Raw genomic sequence first — 21,670 nt, forward strand, 5'->3', positions numbered from 1 at the left:
TTTGTTTTTGTAATTTTTTTATAATTTTTGTCAATGTTCAATATTGACATTCCAGTCTTTTTTTACACTAAATATTTTGTGAAAAATATTAGTTTTAATATTATTTATTTTGAACAAATTGATATTTTCACTCTAGCGCTTCCCATTGTCCAGATGCGCTTAGGTAGGTCGTGTCAAATTGAAAATATAGTATAAAGTTATGAGCACGTCACGTCACTTTGATGGTCTTCTGAGACGCTTTATGCTTTTATCGTATGATGCCAATAACTGCCAAAGGTTAGCGTGGATTTTATTTTTTTTATTTTTAATAGAGCTACCAAGGAAATTACATTTTTTTAATATTAAAAATTACAGAGCTTTAGGTTACAGAAAACATCACTGAAATCATGCAAATTATTCAGATTAGTTTACGTACAATAACGTTGTATTAAAAAAAAATGAATACTAACCTCTTATTTGAAAATTATAATAAAAATCATTTAAAGAAATATTAAAAACTTGTAGGTACTGCTTAATTTTTTCATTTATCTGTTATGTATTTTAATATTACATTTTGAATAGGAGTGCCTCATGCTACCGAAGCTTAACCGGGTAAGGGAAATAGTAATTCATAAAATACAAGCATTACTAGTATTATTAAAAAAATGGGCTTATAAATGCAAAAATAATAAGAAAATAACTGAAGGAAATATCTTCCAGTCGATAGTGAGGAAGCAATGCCAAGAATACCAAGATAGTGTATTGAATTTAGCACGTTGGCCTTATCAAAAGTTGAAGGTTCCAATCTTGGCATGGCGCTTTTATTAATAACTTAAAATATGGAAAGAAGTATGTAAAAAACAAATTTAAGGCTTATTTTAAGTGGTATTATAAACTAACTTTAATAAATGGACCTCTTCGCAAATATCTTGATCATAAAAATATGTAGATTGATATTTGTTATGTAAGTTGTGATTTTGTAGCTAGATCTTAAGATCAAAGTGCTCTTTGTAATGTCGGCCCTTTCCGTAACGGTTTTCGTATTCCAGCCATTGTTTCAAGATGTTTTGTTGCTTTGTTTTGGACAATAGCGGAAATAGTACAATAGTGCTCAAAATTTTCCAGCTTTTATTATAGTTCAGCGAAGCGTAAGTATTTCTATTACATTATTATTATTTTTTTAGTGATTACATCACATAACGCATACGGTTATATAATATATTGCAACAGGCTTAGTCATATCTTAAAATGCCAATTTCTTGCCAATTGTCTAATTGGTAAGTTTTTTAGAAACTTTTCTCATAGTATGAAGGAAAGCAAATTTATGACAATCAATTTTGATAAGAATAGATTTTGATTAAAATTATAACATATTCTAAGCATTCTTAAAAATATAATTGTTTCTCGTTTCGAAATCAGGCAAGCACCATTGGATTTTCATGTGCTCAATTTGTACTTATAATTCATTTCTTGCTCGGTGATGCACGGAAACATCGCATGAAGATCTAGATCATGTATACCAATATCCCACCTTGAGAATAGGAAGTCTAAACCCAGCAGTGGGATATTTGCTAGTACATACATTTGTTATAAGATTATTTAAAACAATTTATATAATTATTATATGCACGAATAATGCGGTCACGTTAAACCTTTTTTGAAGAATCTTGGTATGATCTAATTGCCAGCCTAGTCTCCCATTACCAAATAATACTGTATTTTCTTAATAATCTACGTCAATCCGTTCGCTAGTGCGTACGATACATAAGTATTTTAACATGCAAAAAGAAGTAGCAATAAGCATATCAATGCATATTAACATACAATGTCGGGATGTGACGTAATTACGTGCTATTGTTAAAATATGTCCGGTAAGTGAATGAATATCGGTAAAGTTTTTAATATCTTATCAAAAACTTAAGGAAAGTTTTATCAATATCGTTTTTGATACTTCATATGTATATGTAACCGTTTAAATAAAAAAAGTGACCTTCATATGTGATTTGTCTAAATATATTGCTATTGAAAGAATTTATAATTAAAGAAAACCGATAAATAAATATGGAGTAAATTATATAAAACATAGGGTTTTGTTAATAAAATTTGTTTTTGTTGCGTGTGTAGTAGAAACTCCCGCGGAGAAGCAACGAAATGTATTTTATGCACACGCCATGCACAAGGGAGTAGATAGCGGTAGCAAAAGGTTTATAAAAGCATCATGTCGGTCGGACTTACCCCTAAGCCACGCCAATTGATGTTTCATATCAACAATAGTAAATTTGTTTTATATTTAAAATCTATGTTAGTTGTTAATTACATGCTAATCATTGAATGCGTACAAAAGGTATTAACACAATGGAGCGACAGCAGCTTCATTATACCGCATCTAAGAAGACTATAAAAATTTGTTTTTTCCTTCGCGAGCAGACGAAGTAATTAAGAACGTGAAGCGAAATCATCTCTGACGTAAGATGATTGAAATACTTAAGTCACTGGTACAGGTGTAAACGTAGCCTAAGGGCTAAATAGCAGGATATATAAATTACTATAAATATTATATCAAGATTGTACTTTTATACGCTTACGCAATCAAAAAATCGTATGCAAATAAGTAATTTGTACAAATTTTATTTGGTGGAAATGCCCTGTGCAGAACCTCCTACTTATCACATATTCTACCGCCAAACAGCAATTGGTAGCGCGTTGACGATGTAAGTGACATCAATGCGATTCACCCATACCAAGCGACCCATACTGCAAGCCTACATTTAATGAAAAATAAAAATTAAATGAAAACTTTTTAGACGATCATTCGCACAAGCTTAGTCACAGCTTTACAAATGATTATTCGTCGCGGATAAAATGGTTTCGCTTGATCGTGCATGTGTATTCGATACCTTAAGTTGCAAAATACCATATTATAAACGTGTATTGTTCAAAGCCGGCCTTCCCATATACGGCGAGGTAACTATTAGCGTACATTACACATGTCAACATAATTTATCTTTCTAGGACAGCATAGTATATAACTTCTAAGACAGGTCCGGCCCTTAAAACTAATTAAAAGATTATTTATAGTTGCAGTTAAAGTTTTAAGCTAAATTAAATGAAGGAGTTTCTTCGTAAAGTTAATATTATTACATGAATAAGTATAGACCGAGTTAAATAATCCTATACCCTAAGAAAACATTTGTTTTAAAGTCAGATTGATGTCAGATGATTTTCAAGTATATGTATTTATGTATTGTATGAGATATTTGTATGTAAGGGTCTTAGAAAATTATTTTTTTCTTTTCATTTCATTAATTTTTCTTTTGCATAACTACAATACAAATGTTTTTTTCCTGCATTAGACTGGTAGAGAATGCTTTTAGCATTAAGCCCGTTCTTTGATAAAATATATATTTTGTGTTACGCCATAAATTGTTAAATAAATAAATGATTAAATTATATAATAAATACAGGTAAAAAAATCTAGCCTCTAACAAGGTTGTTAATATTTAATTTTAATAATAATTACTTAATGGGATAATTTCTCGTGATTTCGAGTTCTGATTGCTTAGTAGTTGACTTTGAAGTATGATTAATATTCAATTTTGTTTTGGGATTTATATTTATTCAAATAAACTTTGCGGCTTGTTAAGTAGTTATAATTTCTTATCAATTAAAAACTTAAAATGTTTATTAAAACTCATAATATATAGTATAATATGATGTAAATATAAAGAAATTAAAATAATGACTGTCGCTTCTAAATATATATTTGATAATGTTATGTGTGTACGCAAAAACATAAAAGATTTTCCTAGAAATTGTTACGTGCATACTGTTAACACCAGGAACAAGTTAGTAAGTTATATAAGGTTAGTAAGTCTTTTATGGGGCAATGTATACGCTTTTACAACAGGATCCCAGAAAACGTTTAAACATATTCAATTGTGAAATTTAAAAGAATCGTTAAGGAACGCTTGTGTTAAAGGATATTTATTACACGACCAATGACTTTTTAAATGATTGCACACCCTGGGAATGAAACGATATATAATTTGGCTATTGTTGTGTATTACTTATTGTAAAGGATGAGATATGAAAAAAGCCCACTGAGTTTCTATCGCTGGTTCTTCCCGGATCTGAGGTGCTTATTTCCGAACCGGTGGTAGATTTATGACAATCAATAAGCAAGTGTAATGCTTCTATATTGAATAAAGTTTTTGACTTTGACTCTGACTATAATAAAATCCGATATCTACTCGTACATATATTGCATCATTCTAGATCACAAAATACAATATTAAATAATAATAATATCATGGGATATTATTTACACACGGCCATCTGAACCCAAATTGAGCAGAGCTTGTTGTAAATATTCTTTAAGAACAAATTCGAACACTATCGTGAAATGTCAGAAAGTGATAGCGACATTGAATACAATTCTAACTCATATTATAGATGCGTGAGTTCGTTTGTTATGCTACCTACTCCTTCAATCCTCATGAAATTTTGCATACACGTTATCAGGGGAACAAAAAATGTTATAGGGTACCTAACACCTCCCCCCCCTCCACCTCACATGCGATGAAACTAGTAATTTAATACCTTAAAAGATATATCAAACTATCGTATCACCGTAAGTAGGTTTTTTAAACAATCTATGTCTGCTTAATATTGCGAGTGAGATTTGAAGTGAGTTCTTACGGAATTTGATTTGTATTTACTTATCATCATGCCGTGTGCCGTGTTTATAGCAGAGTGGAATAAAGGCATCTAAACCAGTGGTCTTAAAAGCTGGCCAAGAACTTTTTGTGGTACGCGCAGACGTAATGATAGTATTTAGCGCATTAATCCGTACGCTACCGTGAATCTAAGGAGCCAGCCTAAGGTTGGCGGCCAGCTGTAATTTTTCTGCAATGGAAGGTGTGTCCTAACATATTATGCCAATGTTAAAAGTTAAAAAAGAACATTCAGTATTGATTACAGTTTGTCAAATGCATACAAATGTTTGTCCCATCGGCGCGTATGTTTAACGTAAATACAGATGCTATCGATATAACACGATTAATACACATTTGTACAGCATAACCAGATATAACTTCATAATGTATGGACAAAACGTTTCTTTTTAATTAAATTTCACCCAATAGCATTTTAGGTATGGAGTAAGTACTCTCCAAAAAAATGACAACAAATTCGATTCTTAGATAGAAATCATAAGATTTTAATAATAATTTCAGAAAAAAACGTTTATCATGTTTTGAGCATTTTATATATATTTTAAGATTTTTTTTTTAATTATTAAAAAAGTAAATTATACACTTTAAAGAAAAATCTAATATATTGTCACCCTTACGAGATCAGAACATCTGTATATAATAAAATGTCGTGTATGGCTCATTGTTCTCGTGTGAGACATATTTGTGACATCAAAAAAATTCCCAAGTAAAAGCTTATATAACATAAATGAGTTTTTCATCGGGTTCTCGTTTTATTTATATAATATATTACGTTATGTGATACAGGTCTTATTGTTAATTTGTCCCACGCGTTCTTAATACAGTTTGTTAGAAATTATCAGTAAAATTTTAATAAGTTTTTCTATTTGATAAAATCGATCAATTTAATTGATGAAATGCAGAACTTCCACCGGTGCGTGATAGGCGATCAAAGTCAAATTAAATTCATACATGTTCAGGATTATCTTTGGCTTTAGGCTTTTATCATTAATTTTATACCATCTTTTATAACATTTAATAATAAATCTCAAGGTGTGTAAATTATAATACGCTACTCCTACTAATTTAGATATTAGAATTAAATTAGAGAATTAGATACTCAATGGTTTTGCCACAAATTTTCCAACATTCTTACATTCATAATGTAAAGTAAGAGTTTGTAAGCTGACAGATGGGTTCGGCCCACCTTTTAAAAAAGGGTTTCTTTAACTTGTGGCTTATGTCAGATTTCAAAATGTTTTTCCTTAAATGAGTCAATATAAGAAATCGAAGTTAATATAAGAAAATGATCTTATATTAAAGGTAGATGCGGTCGGCCCGTAGTCGATACTTTTTATAAATTAAAAAAAAAAAGATATATCCAGCTCGGCAGCCATTTATGATTTCTCTCCATATTTACAACTCTCTTTGCCACCTTTTTAAAAGACCATGTTGCCAACTTAAAAATATTAAAAAGACAGTTACCACTTAACAGAAAAATATTACGTTATACTTATTTATAAATAATAAAAAAATCAATGAAATATGGGAAAACAAAATAACATAAATTAAATATAGTATTAATATGAAATATTTATCAATTTCCTTAATCACAAATTGTAGGGATTTTATATTGTTTGTTACGCTTACTGATCTTCAAGTGAAGCTGTAATCAACCGACTAATTTGAATTTGAAAGTTATTTATCAAGTTACGACCAGGTCACGTGAGCGAACACGTGACTTAATGGCAGAGCGCCTAGGGCGTGATACTTATTGAGATGTTTGATTAAATCGTGCTTGGTAACAATTTCTTCATAAATGGTTGAATTCGATTTTTAAATTATAACATAAGGCACACTCAGTATGTGCGACAACTCGGATAAGTTGAGTTGTTCCGATGTTTTTAAAACACGTATGATAATATCAATTTAACCTTGAAATAAATACCTCGTTTCTTATTATTATTTATCAAAAGAACGTATTTGTATGCAGTTATAGGATAATGATAAATAATGCTCAGATAATTATTATGCAGGAGGTTATAATAATATGACTATAAATTTTGTTTCTTTTAACATACAAAACAAGTACGATTTCGATGAAACTTTCTGTAATTCAATACTTGTGATTGGCTAAAACCTCGTATGTATTTCATATCGGTATGGCGACGGAAACCTATAACGATAAAACCACTTATGTGAAATACCCGATTGAATTGAATACAAAATGAGAGCTTCTTATTATCCACGTGGACAAGGCTGTGGGCGTGTCCTGATTCAAAAAAGTACCGGCATTACTTTAAGTAGAGTTCACTTTTCAAAACAAAGATTTCTGTGTTATTATTTAGTAATATTACAATTAAAAATTACGAAAAACATTTAATACTATACTTTGTTTTAATACTTAATTTTAAAGATACCAGCGATATCGTTACCCCGTCGTAATAAGCTAGGTAACGTTTTGAGCAAGCCCAATATTTATTTAAGTTTTAAAAGTGCAGTATAAATAAATGCTAAGCTATAGATAGACACTGTAAAAACTATTAATATCAACCATTCCGTACATCGCCCATGCGGCACCAACCTTGGAACTAAGATGATATGTCCCTAAAGTTATTGGCTCACTATTCGATGGCATCCCCACTTGGGAGTGGGAAGCTATCCAGACGGACTTGCATAAATCGAATTAAAAATATTCTATAAATACAAAATATATATATTTCACAATATATACACGTATATTTGCATTTTATCTAAATATACTTCTGGACAACACGTGGTAAAGTAGATTTACATACACCTTCGATTAATGCTACATCACGGTTATCTGATAGCGTAATCACAACGTTTCTGATAATAAAATAATGACGTCACGACACTGATAGACATGTCACCGCTTGTAACATAGCCTTACCGCTTGTATCGAAGCTTATAGGATGTGTATATTTGTTGCTGTTTTGAATGACAATATGATTATATTTTATTAAAAGAGGTTTTTAAAAGTATTTTTGTAATAATTAAGAAAAGCAGGTCGGGCCTTTTGCGGGGCGACTAGGATGGTACTGCTTACTCACCTTTTATTTTACAACTTTTTTGACGGTATATATTTTGCCAGTATCTATGAGATATCAAATACCATCAAATAGCAAATTGCACGTTCGCTTTCCGTAAACAATAAAAACATCATGTATATGTAATCTAAGAAGACATATCTTCAAATTCTATTATTGTTAATTACATTTTAATAAAAAAAAGGTATTATATAATATTCGATGTAAGGTTTCTATTTTAAATCGGCCAAGATTATTGTTATTGATTGTTTATAGCGAAGTGCTTAAGTAAACTATCGAAAATGTTTGCTTAATATATGCTGTGGTGATGTGATCATCGTTTTATTAACACAAAACGTAATATTGGTAAACACAACTATAATATGGAATTGCGAGATACGTACATAAGTGTTACTGTGTTATTACGACCGCCTCACTAACTATCTCGAAACTGTGGTTAAATTACTCAAATATCATTTCATAGTCAGGGTACTACTTGTGTTACTTGTGTACTTGTGCAAGCCACCGGTCTGTGTAGGTACTACCCAATCAACATATATTCTACCGCGAAACAGCAATATAGCAATAAGTATTGTTGTGTTCCGGTTGGGAACATTCCGGAAGGGTGAGTGAGCCAGCTTAGGCAGGCACAAGGAACATAACATGTCGCAAGGTTAGTAGTGCATGAGTTTTGTAAGGAACAGTTAATATTCTTACGGCACCGATTTCTTTAGCCAGTGGTTACTTACAGGTGGTCAATCTGCTCGTCAGCCTACCCATATTATAAAATAGAAGTAAAAAATTGTCAATGTCGCACTGCTGGGCTAATACATCTCTTCATTTCGAGGAGAATATTTTGACCTTATTCCACGAAGATCCATTGCAGGTAAGTGGATACACGTGCAGAATTACGTTCGAGATGTGAAAATTTCCTCAATATGTTTTACCGTCCAATTAGAGATGATTTATAAACACAATATAGACATCTAAATGCTGCCGACTGCTGGCCAAATTTGAATCGAATGTCTTTAGTTATGATTCACGTATTCTAAACACTGGGCCACCTCGGTACTTTTAATATTCGTTAATAGTAAACACTCGTCATTATGTTTTAAAATATTTTATTTACGTAATGCCATATACAAAATTAAACTCCAAATTGTAAGCCTGGATTTTAATTTTGTTGCCTATAGGTGATTGACTAAGGTTTATAAGTAAAAGCCTCTCTCACTCTCTCATTCTTAACTATGTGCTTCTTAACTAACTTCATAGCATCCAAGTGATATCGAATTCTATTTTCTCAAACTACATCATTTTTATTTATAGGTCACGGTGGGCTATTATTCGAAAATCGAACAGTATTCTTTGGAATAATGTAATCATTTGAAATTTACCTTATCAGTCTTTTTTTTTCTATTTTAATACGTAAAAAGACTTTGTTAGAAAAAGTCTAATTCGGCAATAGGCTTTTAACAATAATAATCCAAGCACTGTCTGAAAATCTTATTGAACTTACAAAAGAAAACCAAATAGAACCACGTAAAGGCTTATCTTCCTTTGTATGCCACAATCTTTGCGCTACCATTTTTATTAAGTATAAAAAATCTTTGTACTTTTAAATAATAAATAAATAAACATTTATATAAATCTAATGTTGTTATGTTGTTATGTTTATAAAATGTTTAAATCTTTTCTGAAATATAAAGACCAGTAATATCTGTCAATAATTGTTGTTTGTTTTTAATTTAGGCTTAAATAAACGTATTTTCCACTGGGACATCCCAGTGCATAGAATATTTATCTATATTAAAAGATCACGTGTTTAATTCCGAGCAAGTACCGCTGAGATTTAGTGTGCTTCGGGAGTGTAGGACAACATCGTGATGAAAAGTCTGATTAAATTCTGCACCATGTGTCATATATACACTAACTGGCAATGAACCAGCATGTGATTATAAGCTTCAAATCTTTTTTAGAAAGGAGAAGTTTCCTTTGCCTATTAATACGGCATTTATATATTATACCTTTTTTATAAATAAAATTTGATGAAATAATATATTGAACTCAAACCAGCTGTAAGCATTAAAATGGTGCATTGTAATAAGAGAGCTATTGTTAGTAAAGATTATTTAAGATTCATAAAAAATTTTTTCAACTGAAAACATAATAAAAATCAGCACGAAATCCAAAGTGAGAAATCTTTTATTTTGTATAAAAAAATGAAACATTCCAAATTTAAATTCATTTTCACAACTATTCGAGTCAGAAATAAAAGCACAAACAACTTATTTACATAAATAAAGTGATATACAGTTTCAAATGAAAATTTTGCATCTATAATTTAGACAAACGAAGTACATATCGAATAAAAGATAATTATTAGGTCTATGACGAAATGAAATGAGCGAAAAAATTCCATAATTATTTCATACTTGCTCACTAAATTGTAATGTACATACGATTATAAAGAACTTATTCATGTAACCAACGCGGAACATGTTTATGAAATAATAAACACATCACGTAAAATATATTTCATATTTTTTAGTTCCGTTGACTTTAAATATTCTGTCATTCCTAATTTAAATCCTTATCAAAATATGTGACATGACATGACATGACAAAATCAATAATATCAACTTCGTCATTATTACTGTATTGATCCCATAGTTATTACGCATCGCTAGATGTGTTTTTTTTCTAATCAAATATCGTAAACAACCATTTTTTACGGCATAACTTATATCATCATCATCAATAACAGCTAATCATTGTTCACTGCTGAACATAGGCCTCTCCTAAGGTGCGCCAAAGCTCCCTGTCCTCCGCCTTCCGCATCCAGTTGGTGCCCGCCACCTTCTTAAGGTCATCGGTCCACCTGGCTGGAGGGCACCCAACGCTGCGCTTGCCGATTGGCGGTCTCCACTCTAGGACTCGTCTGCTCCAAAGGCCATCGGTCCTACGACATACGTGACCAGCCCACTGCCACTTCAGCCTTCTAATTTTGCAAGCTATGTTGGTGACTCCGGTTCTTTTCCGGATAATCTCATTTCTGATTTTATATACTTATATACTTTTTAATAATTTAACCAATATGGAGGTATTGGTTAAATCAAAATAGGAAATCAATTTGGTTATCACCATTTAACGAGCGTGATCCGAAGCAAGTTCCAACAGAAAAGCATTGCAGATTGAAGTGAAGATATAAAAAATATATATACATTATATACAAAAACTGAAAAATGTTGCACTGTTTGTTACATAGTGACAAGACGTATTGACTATTGGTGCTTTAATATTGTTGTAAAAATCAGTGATTTTGCTAACAGTTTTCTCGAAAATTAAGATCTAAATACGTAGTATATCTTCGTTTAAAAGAATAAGTAAACTTATAACAATTTCAGTGCCAAAATATAATAGTTTTCAACAATAACTTTGCAAATATAAAAGTGATTTACATATGTTTAACGTTGGACAAGTGCATCGTGATCTACTTCGTGCGTCAAGACGTTAATGAGCTTCATATTGAAAAAACATACCGCAACCGATAGGTCATTGACCACACATAAACAACGTACAAAACTGATAACTATTTTTGCCCGATCAACTTAAACAGTTGTTGGAACAGAGGTTTCGAACGCACCGCATACGCAGTCGATACAGGTTCAAATCTCACTTGTGCGCATCGTTACTTTTTTTTTTTTTTTTGGTTACGAAGTAATAATATGGAGTTCGCCTGCTGTAGCAAATCAATAAAAGATGCTGAAGATCCTATTGTATGTACATCTTGCGATAGGGAATTCCATGTAGCTTGTATGCTACAGCTAAAAGATCAAGAACTAAAACCGGACGATGATCTTAGACTCTCCTGGCGGTGTTCATCGTGTACCTCAAATAATTCTCGGGACAACAAATCTGATACCCCAATTCGCAATGTCACAAAGCGGTCCAAGCAAAAAACTGATAAGAGTACGTCTTCTGAAAAAAATACACATAAGGTAAATCTCACTGCGCTACAAATATCAAGAGATGAAATTCGAAATATTATTAAATCTGAGTTTAAAGAGGCTTTTTCTGGATTTCAAAATATCCTTGAGGATGTTAAAAAGGAAATTTTGTCACTCCAAAACTCTGTGAAATTTTTAAGTGATACTCATGATGCGATTCTTAAGAGACTAGAAACAGCCGAGAATGGGATAAAAAAGTGTGATGCATTATATTCCGATGTAAAAAACTGCCAATTATCTATGATAAACCTCCAAAATGAAATTAATAATAAGGAACAATGGTCCAGGCGTTCTAATGTTGAGATTATTGGCCTTCCCGAATCCAAAAACGAAAATTTAATGACAACAATGAATAAGTTATCGGAACTGGTGGATCACTCAGCTTACAGTCATTCGGACATCGATTTTATAACCCGCGTGGCCCCTAAAAACAATGATTCTAAAAAACCAAGACCCGTAATTATTCGATTTTTGTCTAGATGGAAGAAGGATGATTTCCTTGCTAGATTACGAGCAAAGAAGAATATCAGGGCTTGCGACCTTGGCTACGTGGGAAATACTAAACGTGTTTACTTTAACGATCATCTAACAAGTGCTAATAAGGCGCTTCTTCGTAAAACAAAAGAAATAGCTCGCGATAAAAAATATACGTATATTTGGGTAAAAAACTGTTCTATTATGGCTAGAAAAACTGACACTAGCCCAGTTATTCATATACTTAACGAATGTGATTTAAAAAAATTGTAATACGCGCAATTAATTTATCCAACATATTATATATAAGTACGTTTGGTGGCTTCTTTATAAATTTACTAAAATTATGTTGGCTTTTCTATTTGATTGTAATTTTATTAGGCTTTGAGAGAGAGATGAAACTGCTAAATCTGTTTAAGGTTTATTCTATTTGTATAATTTTAGAAAGGAGAATTATTATAATGAATTTAGATGAAATGGTCAGTTTAAATGTATTTAGTATAATTCTTAAGTCTTATATGATTTATAAATTACTTATTTCGCAATGGTATCCAAAATAGCGATTTTGTACCAAAACGTGCGAGGTCTTAGAACAAAAACTTCTGAGTTTTTTTCGAATATATTAAATTGTGAACATGACGTAATTTGTCTAACTGAAACGTGGTTATTACCTGGAATTTTTGATTCAGAAATTTTTGATAGTCGCTACTCGGTCTATAGATGTGATCGTAACTACAATGAACGTAACGATAAAATGGGAGGCGGTGTCCTGATTGCGGTGCGTAACGGACTCGTTGTTAAAGACCCTGTCTTTTTGCCGTCAAACGATATTGTTTCCTGTGACGTTTTTTCATTATGCGTAGCTTTAAGGACAAAAGGTAAGCCCGTTAATTGTAGATTTTTTTGTTGTTATTTTCCTCAGTCGGGTTCACAATTTCAAGATCAGTTGAACTTTTATGAACGTATCTCTGAATTAGTGATATTGAATCCGAAAGATATATTTTTAATAGTTGGTGATTTTAATGTTCCCAGTGCTATTTGGTCTCCTTCGTCCACATCCGCTGAGCTCTGTGAGAATATTGGAAACTCAATGGTCAATGCAATGTCTTCCTTCATGTCCTTAAATAACTTTTCCCAATATAACTTAGTCTCAAACATCAATAATCGCCAATTAGACCTTGTCTTCAGTAACTCAAATTGTAGGGTTATGCGCTGTGAAACACCTTTAGTAAAGGAAGATTTACACCATCCCACGTTGGATATTATGTTAATAGATATTAACATTAGTAGCTTTCTTAGCCCTCCTCGTATTGTTAAACTTTTTCATAAAGCTGACTATAAATTAATTAATGAATTATTGGCTAACATTGATTGGTCGGTTATTTCTGATTACTATGATATTGACACATCCGTTGAGAAATTCTATTACATAATCAATGATATAATTACAAAGAATATTCCTTCTAAAGTGGTTGTTGATCTTAGTAAGTATCCAGCGTGGTATTCTCCTGCACTTATTAAAATTATTAAAGAAAAACTAAAATATCACAAAAAATGGAAAATGTATGATAATTACAGTGATTACAGTACTTTTAAATTACTTCGTGATAGACAAAAAAGGGTTGAAAAGACATGCTACGATAACTATCTTGATTTTGCGGAAAATAATATTTTGAGAAACTCTAAGTGTTTTTGGACATTTGTCAAGACCAAACAGAATACAAATGACATACCTGAGCGGCTATATTATAACGATATCTCAACAAGTGACGGTCAGCAAATAAGCAATCTATTTAATGAATATTTCTATACATCCTTTGAACATAGTACACATCTTAACAATTTTTCCTGTAACAGTCAAAATAATAGTGGATATGCTAATACAATTAATTTGTCATCTGTTGATATTTCACTTGCTGATGTTCGTAAGTATTTGAAAACCTTATATATTAAAAAAGGTAGCGGACCCGACGGTATACCACCTCTTTTTCTAAGTAAATGCTATATGACTATATCTATTCCTTTACATTTATTGTTTTGTATTTCCCTTCATACATGTACTATGCCTTCAATTTGGAAACAGTCTTATGTTGTGCCTATTTTTAAAAATGGAGATAGACATGATATCAAAAATTATCGTCCTATTTCGAAATTAAGTTCAATTCCAAAACTTTTTGAACGTATAATTTATGACAAAATCTTTCCAAGCATACGTCCCATAATTATTGACCAGCAGCATGGATTTATTAACAAGAAATCAACTGAAACTAATTTGTGTGAATTCACTGACTATGTTTTGACTGCAATGGACAAAGGATATCAGGTGGACGTTGTGTGCACCGATTACTCCAAAGCGTTTGACAAAATCTCTCATTCTATCTTAATAGCAAAAATGGAGTTCATCGGTGTACATGGTGACCTCCTTAGATGGATCAAGTCATATTTATTGAATAGAAGTCAAGCCGTTACTGTGAAAGGATATTGCTCATCTTTTCTACCAGTTCCATCTGGAGTCCCTCAAGGCTCACATCTTGGACCACTGTTTTTTAATATATATATAAATGATGTTGTTTCGGTATTTGCATCTTCTAAATTTCTATTATATGCTGATGATACAAAAACTTATAAAATTATTAAGAGTGTTGATGATTGTATTAGTCTGCAAAAAGATTTGAACTTACTTAGCGATTATTGTACTACCAATTCGCTGTTTTTGAATATAAAGAAATGTAATTGTATAACATATACCAGAAAAAGAAAAGTGATCATTTACAACTACCGATTTAAGGAAGATGATATAAAACGTGTATCAGTGGTCAAAGATCTTGGAATAACACTCGATTCTAAACTTCTTTTCGATGAACACATAAATTCCATAACTTCTAAAGCGTTTCGTATGCTAGGATTTGTGCTGAGGATTTCCAGAGAGTTTAAGCGTGTTTCAACTTTTGCTCTTTTATATAAATCATTTGTGAGACCTATTCTAGAATACGCTTGCACTGTCTGGAATCCACGGTATAGTAAATATATAGAATTCATCGAAAATATTCAGGAAAAGTTTTTAAAATATTTAAAATTTTCGTCTATAAATAATTTGAATCAAATAGAAAAGATACCGACAACTGAACAGAGACGACTTGAACGTGATATGGTGTTTTTATATAAATTGATCCACAACATATTTGATTCCCCTTATCTCCTTTCTAAAATAAATATCAAGTGTCCTCGCCCTGGTAGTCGCAATAAATCTATTTTTGATTTTCCATTGACAAAGACTAAATACGCAGCAAATGCATTTATTAATAGATCATCTAAACAGTACAATAAAACATTTATTGAATGTGATATATTTCATCTCTCCCTTAAAAAATTCAAACTGCAAGTAAAAGAAATATTATACTCTCAAGAGCCTTAATTTACTCATGCATTTTTAATTAATTAATTATAAATTGATTATTTATTATTAAATTATGTTTTCTTGATTTAAAAATTAAATTTATATTAAATTAAATTATATAAATGAATTATATAATTTCATGCACCTATTAAATATAAAAAATGTCTTGTTTTGTAATTACTTATGATTAATTTATAAATGGAAACTGTTTTGGTTTATGAATTGTTTTATATTTTTTATTTTATTGTAATTATTTCACTGTTTGTTTCCTGTACACTAAATAAATAAATAAATAAAAAATGTAAAACATTCCCAAGCTAATTCAGAAAACAAGCTAGACAGACTAATAAAAAAAATTAAATTAGTTTTTAATTGAAATAGCAATTTTATTTACATTTTAATGTAACGGGATTATTACTGAGTTCTAGTCTACCTTTTTTCTTAAAACTCCGGGCTCTTATAATTAGGTTGAACTCGTCCGAGCTCTGAGAGTTTCCTAAAAAAACAATTAAGAATTTCTTATCTCGTTCTCTCGTAATTCGCAGAATTAGCTTTGTTTTTGGTAAACAATTTAATTGGAATTAATTAAACAGAAATTAAAAATTAATTATAAAATCTTCTTTTGTTTTTATATTCGCCGGGAAGGACTAGTTTACCTGATGGTAAGTGGTAGTAGAGTCCAAACGCGATGACGGCCAGTACAGTCGGGAAGAATGTTCTGCACTAGCCGCCCTCGCCTTGCCGGCCCGCAGGATGCCTCTTCACGCCTCGTTTGAAGGAACCCGGGTTGTAAGAGGAGGGGAACATGTAATCTGATAAAGAATTCCATTTTTTGGAATTGCGACAAAGAAAGGAGTTGCCAAATTTCTCTGTACGCGATGGAATTGATGTCACAGTTAGGTGGTGACATCGAGATCCAGCACGCGTAGACTTGCGAAGGAAGGGGAAGCAGGAATTAGAGAGAATAATTCCTCAGAGTACTCGCTGTGATACAGTCGATAGAAAGTGCTCAGTGTTGCTATCTCTCGACGGAATTGTAAAGGCTCGAGGGTGTTTACGTCGCCAATAATCCGAACTGCACGTCGCTGCAACCGATCCAAGACCTCCAGTAGGTACTTAGTGGAGCCAACCCAAAGGTGTGAGCAATAATCAACGCAAGACCGTACTTGTGTTTTGTATAACAGGCACAGTGTTGTTGAGGCGTGAAAAAACGCCGCACCTTGTTCAGAACTCCGACTTTCCATGAAGCTGTTTTTATATGTTATGTTTTTATACCTCGATGTAATTTCTAGGATTAAGGTCGTCGATCGTCAATCCCCAGCATGCCGATTTTGCTTTGTATCACCAGCGTAGCGCCACAGAGGGAAATGAACTCATACACTTTTCTAAATTACCAGCAATAATCAAAAATAAAACATCTGTACAAGAAAAATATTTAAGTTTTTTATTTATTTATGAATAGCTAAATTAACCAAAAATTAAACCGCCATGAGGGTAATCGTTGAAATTAAAATATATGAAACACAAGACAATATTCACAAGAACACAATAAAAACAGTATAGCAGTTTATTATTTTATCTTGGAGAACCTTTTTAGCTTTTTCTCCTTTTAATAAATATACTATGATAATAAAAATAATAATAATGTCTTCCAGACCGATATTGGCTACGGCGGCCAATCTCAAGAGAGATTAGCCAACTGCGAAGAAATATAGTGCACAAGTGTGTGCCCAAACACAGGTGCACTCTCTATTCCCTAAATCTCAGAATTCGATGGGCCGGCAATCCAACATGACCGGAAAGAGTTCAGGTGCAGAACCAACGTCCTTACGTACTTCCCAAGGTACGGGCGTGTACCCACTTCCAACTTCCAGACTCTGGGCTGAGAATTTCCCGACAGAAAAACCCAATAACAGTTTTTTTTTTTTATAGAATAGGAAGGTGGACGAGCATATGGGCCACCTGATGGTAAGTGGTCACCAAACGCTCTTAGACATTGGCATTGTAAGAAATGTCAACCATCGCTTATAGCCAATGCGCCACCAACCTTGGGAACTAAGATTTTATGTCCCTTGTGCCTGTAATTACACTGGCTCACTCACCCTTCAAACCGGAACACAACAATATCAAGTATTGCTGTTTTGCGGTAGAATATCTGATGAGTGGGTGGTACCTACCCAGACGAGCTTGCACAAAGCCCTACCACCAGTTTATTGGCCCGAATTGGGATTTGAATTTAGGATCTCCAGGTCTGCGGCTTACATTACATTACAGGCAGTCGATGCTATGATAAACAATACTTCGTACAATTTTCATTGCACTACTTAAAAAAAAATCTTTTTAATTTTTTTTATCACTATAATATCTAAATTTCATTTAATAATGCTTTCATGCGCATTTCATTTAGAGCTTTATTTAGTTCAACAACGCCCTCGAAAGTGACATCTCGAATTCTCAAAAATCTTTTAACAATTATATATATATTAAATATTTTATACGTACTCCTTAAAACTTTTTAAGCTTATCAAATATAGAAAGGAATCAAAAAGATGTAGATAAATATAAAGATCGCTAATTACATAATCATGATAAAAATATATTTTTATCTATATTTTACAAATAATTTCTGAAAGAAAAATTATTTTGTTTTTGTACTTAGTTGCTTCCGACTAGCGAAGTTGACTTCATCCCTAGCATACTAAAGCAATATCTACGCACCGACAATTGGATTCAATTGAGCCTTATTTTTGTAGTAAATGGACTCACGTACGAATTTAACGATACTTATCACAGTATGATAAAGAGAACCGTTCTCGCAAACTTCGATTAATTTTCGTGGTTTATCTATAACTTTTCTGGGTCGCTAAGAAATTTTTATATCTAACATTTGACTTTTAACATTTTGTTATTTTACTTTGAAATTATCAATAAATATTTGTTGGTCTTTGGTATATATTTGTTGTGCATAACCACTTCAGCTGAACAGATAAAAATCGTAAGAGATGACTAAGGGTTTTTTATTGTTATCTATCAACCAATCGAATATTTAACCGTCTTAATCCATATGGTGGTGGGAAAATAACCCACCAGTAAAGGAAGAGTTGGCGTCAGCCAGGCGGCCGGCCGTAATAGTACTCCAAATACAGTTTCATGCAGTGTTAGAAGCGCACTATGCTGACCCCAAAGAAATTGAATAAGGAAATATAAACAATGTATACAGATATTTAGCTATTGTTTTCTAAATCTATGCTTATATATAAAACAGAAGAGTTTTTTTATTACAACAAGCTAATAAGCTAATTTGAAAATATACTTTTGAGTTGGATAGCCTATTAATTGAGACACGGGCCGGTTGGCGTGGTTAGTAGATACTAGTCTTTCACTACGAAGGTTGTGGGTTCGATTCCCACCCAGGACAGGTATTTGTGTGCATAAACATGTCTGTTTGCCCTGAGTCTGAGTGTAATTATTTATATAAGTATGTATTTACAAAATAAAGTCTGGTTTCCATAGTACAAGCTCTGCTTGCTTATTTTGGGATGTGCTTGGCCGTGTGTGAATAATGTAAAAAAAAAAAGTTATAGACGAATATCGTTACGCGGGCGCAAACATACGGTGCAGCTAGTTATCATTATTTTATAATGTAATAAATTAAATTCAAAGTTACCAGATTGTTGTATTTAATATATTAAATATAACGAATGTAATAATGAAACAAAGTAGATAGCAAAACATTATTACGACTCATAAGCGCACGCTCGCCGTCACATTAAATATAATCATAAATATTCAAAACATTCCGCTTAGAACTAATACGTAATACCCAATAGAAATGGAAAATAAATATAATAAATGATTAAGGCACTAATGACCGTACTTATCAACATAGATATCTCTCTTTTAGTCATCAACGGTTTGACATTCGTAAGAAGAAGACACATTGATTAACAAATAATCCCTAAAGAACATTTATACTTAAAGGCGATAATAATGAAATTAAAAACGTACCTATGACATATGAGTAACCGTCCAGCGTTAGAACGCATTTCCTCAACGCGCCCGATACCGATCGATGTCTGTGCGTCCTTGGAGCTGCACCCAGGGCTCTACCGCCTCCAGGGTCGCTGTGACACTTGTGCACCAGCTCTTTATCGTTAGCCACGTTACTGTTTCCGTCCACGGAGCCCTGCCTACTACCCTCCAACAAAGCCTTGCCACGTCGCATCATCACATTATACGCTACCTCCAGTTCACAAATAAACAGTACTTTCGTTCTTTACACTGAATCCTCAAAGGAAATTTGTTCACAAAATTAATCACTTCAACTGCCGTTTCACTTCAATTATAGTTTTGATATGTCGCAGCGCGTCATAAACAATGTTCATAGAAACGTTTTTATTTGTTCACAGATGTGGCGGTTTATGATGATTTTACTAGAACACATTAATACAGACCGACTTATATAATAACCGTTATATTTTTCTAATAAATGTTGCTGTAGATGACGGGACCGCCTTTATAAATGTGTAATTATGCGTTTAAAATAGAGCGTTCAAATAGACTTAACAATAATAAACAAATATCATTAGATAGTTAATATGAGTATCATCAAATTATTATAACGGTTTCCTATTGGTTTGTAAAGAGATTCGTTTTGAAATCAGTGTAAAGATTAATTAATTAGATTGTCAGTTGCTATAAATTATAATCCTAATCTGATTGTGCAACATTCATAGTGTGTAGATTAAACTAAACATGCAATTAAGATAATAGAGGCACGCGCGTGTATATCAATCGATATCTTTTATTTATATACAATCAAAATAACACGATATAATTATGAAAACGAATGCGAACCCAAGAATGAGTTTATGTGAATTTTTAACGATATGCCTTAGTAGATAATGAAATTCTTATACAAATTTAAGGGTGCATTCTGAAATTAAATTTCTTGTATTTTGCTGTTTTCTTATTATTATAAAACAAAGTCAGAAAAGCTTGTACTCGTAGTATAGCGTGAGGTCGTTAATTTAATTGTTTCTATAATGATCTTATGGCGCTTCAATGGAAATTGTACACTGTATTGTAGTTGGATTCTATATTTTTATTTTATGAAATATATAAGCTATTGATATAACTACGGCCATTCAAATAATAGCTACGTATTTAACTTAAGGTACAGTGGAAGGCTTTTATACGCGCCAACTCACGGTTGTTATGTATCTTTGGATCATTATATGAGTTATAACGAAAATTTGAACACAAGAAAGTCTTTATAGTTCTAGTTTACAAAGGCTGGCGGCACTCGTCCGCTATTTTGCTGCTTTATTCGAAGAAGCCTTTAAATAGGTAGGAAAATAATTTCATTTGAGTTTATTTAGTAAATATCTTTTTTAATAGTTGGATATTTTAAAATATCTAAAAATTTTACAAAAAATCGGAAAAAAGAAATAAAAAAAAAATTTGAAAATACGGAAATCTATTTTCACGCTTGATGTTTTCCGCCATAGTAACGTGTGGGGCGCTCCATAAACGGTTGCGTCATGTCACTGGGGGTGGGGGCGCCCCCCATTTGTAAACAGATTCTGACGTTGTTCGTTGGACTATTCCAAATCGCGAACAACAGGTGGTCCCGTACGCCTAGTACCACAATATAGAAATTTGTAACAAAACTTGTCCGATGGTCTAAACTTTTTACGAAAATATTTGCAAGTTCAACTGAAGAACTATATACGCCAAGTAATTATTGAAATAACTGCTCTTTCTTACATGCCGCACTAGACACAATCGGACGGGTGCGTTCGACGCTGTTCAGGGCGGCATGACGCTACCACGCGACCGTACCGCGTGGAAGGCTGCGCGCAACTGACTGACTATCTAAGGCACATGTTTTAGCCGCTACAGGTAGCTCCTGATTAAAACTGGCCACTCTTTAAGTTCCAAATTCAAAATCCCCGAGGAGCCTAGCAATCGTTTTAAAAACGAAGACGGATTTTTCCGTTCTCTTCAATGTCATTGTTCTCACCTTGAAACCTTTGTCACTGCGAATTA

General features: G+C 32.5%; 1 protein-coding gene across 1 annotated transcript in view; it reads right to left on the minus strand.

Moving 5' to 3' along the window:
- Positions 1 to 20,029, minus strand: part of LOC126781210 (dual specificity calcium/calmodulin-dependent 3',5'-cyclic nucleotide phosphodiesterase 1) — a 193,869-nt gene extending 173,840 nt beyond the window's left edge. The window contains exon 1 of the mRNA XM_050506077.1: positions 19,628 to 20,029. Coding sequence (XP_050362034.1) covers positions 19,628 to 19,847 — 220 coding nt within the window. The 5' untranslated portion in view covers positions 19,848 to 20,029. The remainder of the gene's footprint in view (positions 1 to 19,627) is intronic.
- Positions 20,030 to 21,670: the final 1,641 nt, after the last annotated feature.

The sequence above is a fragment of the Nymphalis io genome, chromosome 3 (assembly GCF_905147045.1).
Source record: "Nymphalis io chromosome 3, ilAglIoxx1.1, whole genome shotgun sequence".
NCBI classification, from domain to species: Eukaryota; Metazoa; Arthropoda; class Insecta; order Lepidoptera; family Nymphalidae; genus Nymphalis; species Nymphalis io.